This window comes from Camelus ferus, chromosome 27, assembly GCF_009834535.1.
Source record: "Camelus ferus isolate YT-003-E chromosome 27, BCGSAC_Cfer_1.0, whole genome shotgun sequence".
In the NCBI taxonomy this organism is placed as follows: Eukaryota; Metazoa; Chordata; class Mammalia; order Artiodactyla; family Camelidae; genus Camelus; species Camelus ferus.
Genome location: NC_045722.1, coordinates 11515964 through 11529940, shown reverse-complemented (window position 1 = coordinate 11529940; position 13977 = coordinate 11515964). Strand labels below are relative to the sequence as shown.

Here is a 13977-nt window from a genome sequence, read left to right as displayed (position 1 = left end):
GGATGGGAGACCTGTGCCTCCTCTTCCCTTGCTTGGGAATTCCCTTTCTCTAGAAAAACCTGTCCCTTAATCCATGATCTGAGATGTGGATTCATCTCCGGCCTGGGAAACAACAGGTGACATCTGCAAATGAATCTGCTTTGAACCAGATGGTAACCCCAAGGTAACACCTTGTATTTCACAATTTAAAAAAAAAAAACAAAAAACTTGTTTTAAAATAATAACAATAAGGCCTACTGAAGGAATTCCTCTGTTCCGGCCATATTCTCAAGTCTCTTTATCTTAACCCCACTAGTACAGAAGAAAACCAGATTTCAGCTATGGCTCTCCTTGGCAGAAATTACAAGACAGAAGCACCTTAAACAACTGAAAGGCCTAAAACAAAGCTAACTGCCTGCAAAGAGGTGGGTAAGAGGTCTCTGAAGATTCTAAGATCCTTTCATATGAAAAGGGAGAGTGAGCACCTCAAAAGCAACAGTGAGCTCTGGAAGGCTTGTGAGGCTATGAGGGAGCCCCAAGTCAAGTATCTACAAAAGGAATGGGGTTCTCTTGCACCAGGCTGCTCAGGGGGCCACACAGCCAAGCCAGATGTTGACAGAGAAAACTTTACTCCATGCCGACACCCAACCTTAAGAATGCACTCACTGCATTAGCTCAGAAAGTGCCATCTGAGAACCCTGGAGAGACTGAAGACCTATTAGAAAATGAAAAAAAAGCCCTCCGGATTGCAATAATGGATCTAAAAATACCTACCTCATCATGATGAAAACAGATTAATAAAGGATCATGGCTTAGTAATGAGTAGTAGTCTCCTAAAAATCATTATTGCCCTCCAAGGGCCATGGACATAGTGACAATAACCAGTGGAAGAGAAACCAGGACCAGGTAAACCTAAGATGCACCAGCCTCTACCAATGCACAGCACTGGGTACAGAATGTGCCCAGTTGAATAAAATAAATATGGCAGTTCCTATCCCGTTGCTGGCTATCTCCCATAATGAATCTGGCACATAAGACATAAGACATAAGCCATATCACAGGTATGCTAGCAATGCAAAACTGAAAACAGGTACTTTGGGCCACTTCAATTCTGCCCGACAATCTGCTTCTCTACAGAGTATCACCTGACCTTAGACTATGTTACTGATGTCTTAGTCACTGTATTACCCTTTAGGAAAAAAATGTAAATTTCACTAGCTAAGTCAAAAACATCTGTGTTTATTTCAAAGCTTCACTGTCATTGGACTATGCCTAGGAAATTCATTTCATAATCACATAAAACTATTTATCTGTCAGCCTTATAGCCATTCTAGTGATATTACTGCCCTAAAACAAGATGAAAAGATGAAACAATATAGGCCCAGTAATAATCTTATGTGTGTTAAAACTGGTAACAAATCTTAGTAAAATACTCCCAAACTATAAACTTAAGTTATTAAATAAAACAAGTTCTAGGACTATCCCTGGAGTGAAAAAAAAAAAACAAAAGAAAGAACATGAAGCTGTACAGATGACTAGAGATGTCTTAGGTTCTTAGTTTCCTAGTAACCCTGGTTTGAGAGAGTAGGTACCTTATCCATATGGAAGATCAAATCCAATTCACAAACATTTTCAAAACATTTATCCAGAGTCTCCACAAAAACCTAGGAAATAAGGAGAAATAGATACATAATTCACATCTTCATAAATGTCACATTTGAAAGGGGGCAGTCAAGATACTATTTACCTTGTGATAAATCTCAAAAAACAAAAATAAAAACAAAAAACCAATTCAAACCTACCAGCACTAGCTGATTACACTATTTATCCCAATTCGAAGGGGACAACTGAAGACAGGACAATCTTGTTTTTAGCACTGCAACACAACCAGCGGACACATGTGGCTTTCTTTCTTCTTTTATAAGCACTCATTCATATAAAAGAATAACAAATTTAAATAACAACTGCCTTTATACTATGTCCTTTCCCCAACCCTCCATGTATACATGTACAAAAACTTTTTCATTATTATAGTGTTAACATAATTCTGTCCTGGTAATTTCAATTAACTTCAAATCACTTTCCATGGATCAACTTAATTAACTGGCTTACAATTTTAACTTCTTCATTTAACTTTTAAATATAACATTTAAACAGAAAAGTGTACAAATGATAACAGTATAGCTTAATGAATTTTCAGAATGAGTATATCATGGAGCCACCATCCAGATACTGAAATACAGCTTTACAAGCTCCCGAGTAGCCCCCTTCATGCCCCGCTAGACAGTACCCCCTCTCCAAAGGTAACCACCCTCCTCGTTCCTACCATCACAGTTAGTATTGTCTGTTCTTGAGTTTACATAGAAGGAGTCATAATATCATGTACTCTTTTGTCTGGCTTCTTTCACTCAACAATGCTTGTGAATTCTTCCATGTTGCTACATGTCATAAAAGCTTATTCATATTCACTGCTGTATAGTATTTCATTCTTAAATTTATTTATCTATTTTCTCTTATAAATGGTACATTTGAATGTTTTTAGTTTTTGACTGGGTATATATTGATATAAATGGAAATTATATTTCCAATGACTTTGTAACAAACTATTTGACATTATTTACTAGTACTCTACAACATAGCAGTTCTACTCCTAGTACTTACTCAACAGAAATGCATACAAATATATGCCAAAAAGTACATACAATAATTTTATAACAGCACCATTTATAACTCTTTACATTTCACAGTGACTGAAAATCCACTGTAAGGATAACACACATAAATATGGGTTTATTTTCAATCACTGCGCTAGGCACAGTGAGCCGTTACAATTTAGCAACTCAAGTCCTTCAGTTTGAGGAAATTCTACCAAATAATTTTGTTGAGAGTTTCCTCCCTTCCACAGTCGTAATCTTTCTTTTATTGGAGCTGTTTATACTGGGGTATTGGACCTCCCATTTTCTTATCTTTTCTCTCCTGTTTTCCTCTCAGGTTTTTAATTTCTAAGAGATCATTTTGCTTGGTGTTTCTTGTTTGTTTATCAGCCCATTTTCATTTGTCATCTTCTATTTCTCTGTGGCTTTATTGTTCTCCTTTTTTTGTTTGTTCTTTGCTTCTATTTTCTCTGAGTTGTAGTTTACAGTTTGTTCATTTTAATCTCCACCTTCCATGTCAGAGGCTTTTCCTAAGATGTCTGATTATCCTTGTTTTTTATTCGTAAGAATAATGGCTGATTGGAAGCTCTGTAATAATGGCTAATTTCCCCGGGATTCATTCACATGACGTTGCCCTCAGACATCCCCAGGAGGGCCTCTTGTAAACTCAGGGACACTGACGTCAGACCATGACACTGTTCAGCTTATCTTCTTGTGGGAGCTTTCGTCTAGCAGTGGCAGATTACCCTTTTCTTACACAGCTACTTAGACTCAGTTTTTCCAAACTAGCAAAGTATCATTGAGGGAATATACATCACATGATAAAACTACAAAAAGAAGCAAAGGAATGATGAACTAAAAAGTCTGAGGAAGGATGCAATGAATGAGGGGGATGGAATTCAGGGGGGATATACAGGAGCTTTAAGGCACTGGCAGCATACTGTTTCTTAATCTGAGTGACAGTTTCATTTTATTGGCATTCTTCAAAATGTATGGGCATATTTTGCAAGTTCTGTATTTACATGTTTCACAATGAAAATAATTTAAAACAATAATAATCTTACTGGGATTCTGATTGGGTTTTCAGTAATTTATAATTTGGAAAGTACAGTTGACTTGAACAACACAGGTATGAACTGTGCGGGTCCACTTACACTCAGATTTTTTCCCACAGTAAACACTACAGTACCACACAATCCCCAGTTGGTTGAATCTGAAGATACAGAGCCATGAATATGGAACTATGTACATGAAGGAGCTGTGTATACAGAGGAACGGGGTATACGGGAGGGCCCACTGTAAGTTGTATGTGGATTTTCAACTGAGTGTAGGGTCAGTGCCCCTAACTCCTGGGATGTTCAAGGGTCAATTGTACTGACATTTTAATGAGTTTTCTCAATAGGCAAAGGGTATGTTTTATTCCTTTATTTTGCTCTTTTATCATATTTTCAGTATAGTTTTAAAGTTTTCTTCACACAGACCTTACATACTTCTTATTTATTCCTTGGTATCTTATGGAACTTTTAGCTATTGTGAATGGGTCCCTTTTAAATACTGTATTTTCTAACTTATTATTGCTAAGGGAAAGCTATTAATTTTTATGTGTTAAACTTGTATCCAGGCCCCTTCCTGAACTCTATTGCTAGTTCTAATAGTTTTCCAGTTGATTGTTTTGGATTCTCTAGGTAGATAAGAATTTCACCAGCAACTATTATATATTCTGAAGCCTAGTAAAGCCAATCCCTCATTATTGCCCTTTTCCCCTCAAAATATACTTCTGCATTTCTTGGCCATTCATTTTTCCTGATAAACTTTCCTTCCAAGTTCTACAAGATCTCCTGATGGACTTACACTTGGTTTCCCATTTAAACTACTGATTACTACTGTCATCTTTGCCCTGCTCTTCCCAGTAAGGGGAGGGCTTCTAGCTCCACTTATTTCAAGTATTCCTTTACATTTTCCTTTAAGATTTTATAATTTCACTGGAATCAATGTCAAGTATTCCATACTAAGTTAATTCCCAAACACTAAGTATCCTTTGTCACTTCTGTAAGTGAAATTTCTTCCTTTGCTGTTATTTCTTAATTTTTTTATTATTCATTAAAAATGTTTGTTCAAATTTAAATAAACAGTAAGAGACACCCTTGTTTTCATGAATGCCTGTGGATTTCTCCCCTGAGATAACACTGGCTCTGGCTCGTGGTTTTCAAACTAAAATTGGCTGTTTCTATGTAACTAAGGGAGAAGAGAAGAAAGATGCTTTTCACTGTATACTCTTGGTATGCCTTTTGAATTCTGAACCACGTAAATGTATTATCTCTTCAACAGTAAGTAGTTTACACTGAATAAATAAACATACACTAAATAATCAAACAAAAATGCTTTCTATTCCAACTTATAAATATTTCAGAAATATAATTTGGGTAATTATTTCTCTCAGCATCTACTGATGAAATTATATTCATTCCCATATTTTTCTTACTGCTGTAATAGAGACTCTGAAAATTTTTCATTGTTAAACTGACTTGTATCCTTGGAATAAAGACTATTTCAACACAATGAATAATTCTTCTTGTATGCAGTATTCCTGAGAGAGAGAATTTTAGAGCTAGAAAAGAACATCCAGTATACTTATAAATCAAAACAAACACACACAGAGCCAAAACATGTAACAATAATCCTAAGGCCAACAAAACGTAAATGATTTAAGACCACGCTGCTTGTTAATGGGAGAGTCCAAAATAAGAGCCAGGTCTCATGACTCCTTGGTTCAACTGATTATTGGCTAAGATTTTATTTAATAATTCTATACCAATAATAACATGCAATATTTGACTAACATTTTCTTTTTGAGAGGCTTTTGGATCACAACCAATTTACTCCATAAAATGCATTTAAGTAGTATGATTTTTTTTAGTGAGTCTAAAAAAAAAACTTTTATAATAAAGAGGTCTTATTATACTTCAACATTTTTTAAAAATTCCACTGAGTCTACTAGGGAGTTAAGTTTTTCATTTAACCTTTCTTATTTCATCCTGATGTTGGATTGTCTTTTTGTGGACCTACTTTGGATATTTATTTTTTTGGAGTCAGCTATTTCAAATATACTGGCAATGTAACTACACATATCACCCTCTAAAAATATTTTTATGTTTTCTATTTCTGATTTTTACCTTCTTTATATTAAGATAACTGTTAATTGATTTTATGCCTTTTCAAGATCAAACCTGTTAGTTCCTATTATTTTCACCTTTTATCTATCCTCCCAAATCCAGTGCACACTAAGTATTTAATAAATGTCCATTACATTATAAAACTACATTTCTCTTTTTGTCTTGTTAATATAGATATCTGAAGTACATTTCCTTTAACAATTGCATCTCAATTTTTTAAATATGTTATATTTCCTTTATTTTCTAATACACTTTTATATGTACCTTTCTACAGCATTCTACAGTTTACAATACTATAAAGTATGCTGTCACAATTGAATTCTATAACCTAGTATTTCACTGTTTAATTGAAATAGAGTTGACATACAATATTGTTAGTTTCAGATATACTAGTGGTTTTACATTTGCAAACATTATGAAATGATCACCACGATATGTCTAGTAACCAAACTGTCTGTTTCCACACACAGTTATATTATTGACCATATTCCTTAAGCTGTGTATTACATCCCTGTGGCTTATTTATTTTATAACTGGAGGTCTGTACCTCTTAACCCCCTTCACCTTTTGTGCCCTCCATCCTCCTACCCTCTGGCAACCACTCATTTGTTCTCTGTATCTGTAAGTCTGTTTCCATTTTTACAGCCCCAAACTTCTATATTCAGGTGGTGGATCCATGACTTAAACCCAGGTTTTCTGATTCTAGATCTTGAGCTCTTTCTGTTATGCCACACTGACTCTCAATGTCCAGTCTGACTCGGATGTTAAGAAAGCACTCAAAATTATCTTAGACAGGAATCTTTTTCCAGATGTTTTCATTATTTATTTATACTTTTATGCATGATAAGTGAATATGATATACGAAATTTTTTGCTATGAAATTTTAATCATCTTAAATCATTTTCTGAACATGAGTGTAAATAAATAAATAAAATTTTAAAGTTGCTATGTCCAAGAACATCACTCTTTAGAAGAGTATAGTGTATTTGAAATAAAAATACACATTCAAAATTTCCATTTATTTGTCCCTATATTACATTTATCTTCTTTCATTTTACCTTAATAGAATAAAATACAATTGTAAGCATGTAAAGTTTGTATTTTAAAACTAGAGTTTTCTTTTCTATGATTGTTGTTATTAGGTTCTACTGCAAACTTCTTTTGAGTGCTTTCAACTTAAGCGACTTGTTCAAGTCACTTAAAGGAAGCCCATCTAGAGTATCGTGTATGAAATGATGGAATTGTACTAAATTAATGTTTCCCAATGCAGGGTCCCAAATATCTCAGTTTCCATGAAGGTAATGAAAAGAATCTGTAAGCTATTTCTAACTCTCCAAAAGCCTAAAAAAATCATGTTTACCTATATCAAGAATGCACAGACTAACTAAAACATCAAGTTTCTTTGTTTTAGGTTAGAATTACAAGTGAAAATATAAAGTATGCATTTTTAAATGTCATTTGGTTTGACAGTTGAAAAAAATTTCAAAACATGATGTGATGTTGTAACTTATAATGAGAAATATTTAGCATTCATCCTTGCTTCTGGCACAGCGCTCCTAAAAATCTTGGAATTTCCTAAGTGATAAAGGTGTCTTTTGTTCTGTTAATAAGGACTTTTTGGAAAGCAATTGAAAATGAGGACTGGCTGCCAGGGGAAACAACCATGTGACTAGAGGTTTGGCACTTTCAGTCTCACTTCCTGACCTCTGGGGAGGGTAGAGAGGCTGGAGACTGAATCAATTACCAATGCTCAATGATGTAATCAATTACCAATGTAAAAAACCCTCCATAAAACCCAAAAGGGACAGGGTTCGGAGAGTTTCCAGGTTGATGAACATGTGGTGATCGGAGGAAAGGGGCATGCCTGGAGAGACTGTGGAAGCTCCGCACCCTTTCCCCATACCTTGCTCTATGCACTCTTCCATCTGGCTGGTGCTGAGTTATAGCCTTTTATATTAAGCTGGTAAACTAGTAAGTAAAATCTTTCTCTGGAAAGTTATGTGAGTCGCTCTAACAAATTAATCAAACCTGAGGAGGAAGTCATAGGAACCTCTGATCTATAGCCAATCAGTCAAAAGCACAGTTGACAGGCAACTTGGACTTACGATTGGTGTCTATCTCCAGGTAGATAGTTTCAGAGTAAACACTATCAAATTTACTACTGAGTAAATTTGTGGGACACCTGGTTAGTGTACATGGAGAACTAAGTTAATTGTTTGGGGTGGGGAGAACATACACACCGGAATTGGTGTCAGAATCATATAAGAAAACCGAGGGCATTAAGAGGGCTGGGAAACCAATGAATCCAAAAGTAAAAGTTCTGCAAGTTTTTATGGGTTTCTAAGGAGCTTTCTCACAGCACCATCTGGTGGACATCTAGCAACTTTTACCAGTATCAATATATAGAGACTGACAAAAGGATCTATACGATGGTTACTCAAAAATCCAGTGCAAATTCTCTAAAGTGGCTGCCATCATTACCTGCTACACATACCTGGATGAGGTCCAAGATCCCAAGTTCACTCTCTGATGAATCCACACAAAAAACAAAGTAGAGGGTAGCATAGTGCCGATAAATCAGTTTGTAGTCAGAGCCACCAATCAAACTGTAGAAGATGGGAAACAGTTAATGCCCATATCTTAACTGAACATATCAAAGAGAAACTCTGCACCAAGGAATGAGAACAGACCCAATAGAGAGGGGGAGGACAGGCCGAACAGGCCATTTCTGCCAGGTGAATGGCAACCAAATTTGGCAGAGGTGCCTAAAGCCATTTTACCTCACTTTTTCTTCTGCACATCCTCCCAGAAACCAAACACCTAAATATCTGAAGCACAATCATTTATCTGCTTCCAAAACAGAACTGGGTCTCTCCCTGAGCATATCGTGCTAAGATCAGCTCAAGCTGCATAGGCACTCACCGGACACTTGAGTACAGCCTGAAGAAGCAATAATGATGAAAGTGGATATATGGGGAGAAAACTGATCATTTACCTTCCACCCTCCAAGAAGTTACAGATGTTGTCATCCCGCTTGAGAACTAGATGGAAGGTCTCTCGAACAATCTGCTGTTGAATTTCTTCTGGCTATGGATTAAAAGAAATAAAGTGAATCAGTGGGAAAACTACATCCCATCAATGGAGATGGACAGGAAGGGAAGAGCTTCCAAGCTGGGAATGATCTGAACATTTGGTACCAGTGTCCAGAAAAGATAAAAATGATGAGTAGAGAAAAAATAAAAGGGGACTCTTTGGAAAAAGGGACAACAAGGCTCTGTTAAAGGGATTAAAATGGAGTATATTTACCTAAATATCTAGTCTCTAACCATTACCGTCCTGACAGGTAAGCTGATATTTCTTTATTGTTAACAACCAAGGAAAGAAGTACTGACAACCTCTCATACAAGGTCAAAGAATAACTAGAAGGCCTGGTCCTGAAATATTTAGTCTTACCCTAGAAAACATCTATGCCATGGTAATTAACAAATGTCAACAGGTCTAACACTTCAATGAAGTCAAAATGTAATCGCGTACATGCTTTAAAAACCTGAATTTGACATCTTTTGTACTGGTAATACAGATATTACATTTAAGATGCTGTGTTATCAACAAAGTACTACTGAGAAAGACAGAAAATGTTCTATTTACAGATTAGAATTTTGAACAATTGCAGAGCTACAAATATGTTTTTTCACTTACTACACATGAGAAAGCCCAACTATGATGGAATCTGTTGATAACCCACATTTGATTTCTACTTGTACATATCAGTTGCATAATAAGCATGGTTTAAAAAAAGGATAATGAGAGGGAGAAATCAGTCATTAAGACAAAAGTAATTAAAAGCTCTACACCAGTGCTCTCAAATCTCAATGTGTAATGAATCACCTGAGAATGCTGTTAAAACGCAGATTCCAATTTAGTAGGTCTGGGATAAGTTCTGATAGTACAGTTCTAACAAGCTTCCAGCTGATACCAATGCTGCTGGTCTGGGGATCACACTTTGAGCAGCAAAGCTTAAGGAAACCTTCAGATTGAACTTGCCTTAAGAGTCAGATAATAGATTCTAGTAAAGTTAACCCCTTTCTTTCTACAGCATGAATTTAGGCTTGAAATGCTTAGTTATCTAAAAGAAAAAGATGAAAAAATAAGGAAAATGTCATTGTACAGAAATTATTTTCCATAACTTTGATTTAACATGGGTATACAGTGGCTCTCCGTATTTACTGAATGGATGAATGAAAACCTGCCAGTCACTGGTCACTATAAGTTTGAGTAAATTAATCTCTATTTTCTGGTTTCCATTTAAAGAACTCACAAAGCTCACAGATGCCAGGATGCTGTAAAGGATTAACTCTGTGTACTCAGAAATACAAAACATGCTAAGCATGCTAAGCATCAGCACTTTTTTTTTTTTTTTGCATCAGCACTTTTTTAAACCAACAAAAACATCTTTCAAACTAAAGCCTTTTATCTGACTCTAGGGGGAAGTGGCAGTAGTTAGTGGGGTAAATGGTGAAGCCACCTAATTTCGAATTCAACAAAATGGCAACCTACCAATTGCTTACTTATCTCAATTATTTTAATAATCCCTCCTATCTTTTAGTACTCTGCAGTGTTCAAGGTTAATTTTCACTCAGGAGCTAATTCAGTTCTTATAAAAATCCTATGCTCTCCAAACATATACACATGGTCAATAAGGACATGAAAGATGCTCAACATCATTAGTCATTAGGAAAATAGAAATTAAAAACCACAAGGAGAATCCACTATAAACCCATTAAAATGTCTTTAATCAAAAAGATAATAAAAATGTTGATAGGGAGGTAAATTGGAACTCATACATTGTTGATAGGAATGTAAAATGGTGCAGCCACTTTAGAAAACAGTTTGGCAGTTCCTCCAAATGTTCACCATAAAGTTACCATGTGGCTCAGCAGTTCTACTCCTAGATATATACCCAAGGGAAATGAAAATACATGCCTGCATAAAAGCCTCTACATGAATGCTCATAGCAGCATTATTCACAACAGCCATAGGTAGAAACATCAACTGATGAATGGACAAAACATGGTACTTCCACACAATGGAATATAACTTGGCAAAAAAAAAAAAAAAAAAAAAAAGAATGAAGAACTGACACATGCTAGAACATGGGAAAAAAACCTTGAAAACATACAAAGTGAAAGAAGTCCATCATAAAAGACTACATATTGTGTGATTCCATTTATATGAAATGTCCAGAATAGGCCAATTTAGAGAGACAGAAAGTAGATTAGTAGGCCCTAGGGCTGGGGGAGTTGAATGGGAAATACCGAAAGACTGCTAATGGGTAGAGGTTCCTCTTTGAGATAACGAAAATGTTCTAAAATTGTGGAGATGGTTGCATAACTCTGTGAAGTATTAAAAACCATTCTATTGTATATTTTTAAAAGCTGAACTGTATGGTATGTAACATATCTAAAAACACTTTTAAAAACCTGAGGGAAAAATTCACACACACACAAATGCAAATACAAACTGAACAGTGCTATTGAATGCTAATATAAAATGATATAATTATTTAACAAAATATAACCTAGCTAAAAAATTCTATGAAAAAGGTAATTTTGTTTTCTTTACTATCTAACAAAAGAGGAAGTAAAATCTGAAAGAGGTTTGTTAACTTGACATAAGGGTAAAAAAATGTGTTGCTGAGACCTGCACTAAAGTTTTCTGACACTTTCCTTTCTATGGTTTCACCAGCCCATAATTATGTATGTAACATTTTGAAATCTAGCCAGGAAGGGATAAAACGTCGGGGGAATGGGGGAGAAGCGCAGGAGGCAAATAATTTTTTTTTTCCAGAAGAATGTTTTTGGACAATGCAAATTCACATATCACGTACTGAGCCCTCATGTGGCAGCATTTATAATTTCTCATTTCCTACTTTCACACTGACTTTCTTCAACTCTGTATAGCGTGAAGGCTATCTAGTCCCTGGGCAGTCCCTGCCAACACTGAAGCAAAATAATTCCAAGAAAGCACTTTTCCATATCCTCTGGCTAAAGCAAAACCATTAAAAAGCTGCATACTTCTTTCTCCTCGAGAAACTGCGTTTAACAACTAACAAGATTAAAGTCACTTCAATCATTCAGGTTGTCAATGAGGCACACCTACTCACTACCACTTCAGTGCCCTGAGACCCTGGGAGAAGTGTCACAAAATGGCACAGAAACGCCAGGGTCCAGGAAGAGGTGGGAAAGAGCAAGGGCAGCGGGCGTAGGGTGAGGGCCTGACACTAGAACCCCAGTCCGGGGAAGGCTGTCTTAGGGTTACGCGAGATACAGGAGCCCGAGGTGGTCAGCAGGCTGTACGCCAGTGCGCCAAAGAAAGGGAAGGGGGCGCGGATGCCCCGAAAGGACATGAGGAAACTGGGCCGCACTCACGAAACGCTGGTAGAAGCGGACCAGCCGCGGCTTCCCGTGATTATTGAAAACAAGAATCGCCTGAATCATCTTTGCCCGCCACGCTTCTCACCACCGGCAGCTGCCAGAAAACATCTCCTTCCGCCACAACACGGACGCTTCCGGTTGGTGCACTGCTGAGAGTGGCCCCCGGAAACTTGTCCTGGCGCCCAGAGCCCCGACCAGGAAGAGTCCGGCTTCCCGGCACGCCTTGGAGGAGGCTGCAAGGTGCGCGGCGCGTTCGCCGGGGGTGGGCTGGTACGGACACTGAGCTGGGGAGGGCAGTCATCTCGGCCAGAGTCGGTTGTCCAGTCAGGGCCTGGGCAGGACGGGAACCCGAGGCTCTGTGCCCTTCGCTCAGACCGACTGATTGCAGCAGAATCCGGGGCCTGACGCAAAGCCGAGCACGTCGGAAAAGCAGACCCAGAAGCAGAATTCCCATCAGCAGCTCCCAGGTGAAGACGCCGCAGGAGCCTCCCTTTCTCATCGTCTGCGTTAATACATACAGCCCTGCCTTCCCCTTAACTCTGCAGAATGTTCCGCGGTGTGGAGATGCCAGCTAATTTAGCCATTCTCCGGGGAACGATAGGGTCATTTTTTAATTTTTCAGTATTATGTACATACGATGCTGCAGTGAATCTCATAGATGCCTCGTGGGCAAAACAGCTTTTTGTCCATGATAGCGAATGGTGGAATTAGGGGATCTTTAATGCAATTCCATTTAAAAGGTACCAGCGATTCCAAATTGGTAACGTTTTTGTATTTCCTTTTAATGACTTACTCGGGGTGAGGTGCAGCACGTCCCTATGCTGCGATAGAGCTGCAAATTAGAATCACCTACCCAGAGGGCTGTTGACAACATGTATTAAAAGTCCTTAAAATATATAGAACATTAGGCTCAGCATTTCCAGTCTTAGAATTTATAGTAAAGTGATTGTGGACGTGTGAAAAGATTTAGCCACAAGAACGTACACCTTAGCAGTGTTATTACAGGGGAAAATGGGAAGCAAACTAATTATTCCAAAATAAGAAATCGGTTAAATGCACTGATCCACATGCATATGAGAAATATTAAAGATTTGTTTTTAAAAAATCACATTGTGAAAGATTTACGGTATAGGGAAATGTTCATGGCATATCTGTAAGTGAAAAGATTACACAAAGTATGTACAGGGACATCCAACTTTGTAAAAGATTGTAAGTATATACACCAAAATATGAATAATAATTGTGTTTGATGGAATGGCAGCATTGTCGTGTACAGCACAGGCCTCTGCAACCACAATGCCCTAATTAAAACCCTGGCTCTGTTGACCACCTGGGCACCTTGGGCAAGTATCATCATTTGTAAAACAAACATAATACGTTTCATTTACTATAAAACTGGGGTTTTTTTCTACTTGAAAAAAAATGATTCTACTTACTTCAGACGGTTGTTATAGCACAAGAGGAGTCAATATTTGTAAGTACTCGAAGCAGTGCATGGTATATAATTGAGTACTACATAAGTGATTGTTTTTAAATGGTGGTGAAATTATTTTTTCCTTTTTTAAATTTTCTAAAATAAAATGTATTACTCTTGTAGCCAGAGTTTTTCACTTAAAAGAATGCAAAGGCAATAAATAGGCACTGAAACCTTACAAAATGTTTCAAATGTTGAGGAGGAATACCAAAAAAAAAATTCAAAACAGAAGAATAATGAGTGAGACCTAATTCAAATTGTCA

At 37.1% G+C, this 13977-nt stretch overlaps 1 protein-coding gene and 1 long non-coding RNA gene across 2 annotated transcripts in view; one reads left to right on the top strand and one right to left on the bottom strand.

Annotated features, from left to right (window-relative positions):
• Positions 1–12392, bottom strand: part of AP3S2 (adaptor related protein complex 3 subunit sigma 2) — a 39348-nt gene extending 26956 nt beyond the window's left edge. The window contains exons 1-4 of the mRNA XM_006192579.3: positions 12235–12392; positions 8802–8893; positions 8301–8412; positions 1572–1643 (exon numbers count right to left, since the gene is read on the bottom strand). Coding sequence (XP_006192641.1) covers positions 1572–1643; positions 8301–8412; positions 8802–8893; positions 12235–12303 — 345 coding nt within the window. The 5' untranslated portion in view covers positions 12304–12392. The remainder of the gene's footprint in view (positions 1–1571; positions 1644–8300; positions 8413–8801; positions 8894–12234) is intronic.
• On the top strand, positions 4532–13250 carry LOC116660188. Its single transcript, XR_004315583.1, has 3 exons — positions 4532–4542; positions 6433–6435; positions 12569–13250. It is a non-coding gene; the product is annotated as an uncharacterized LOC116660188 (long non-coding RNA).
• Positions 13251–13977: the final 727 nt, after the last annotated feature.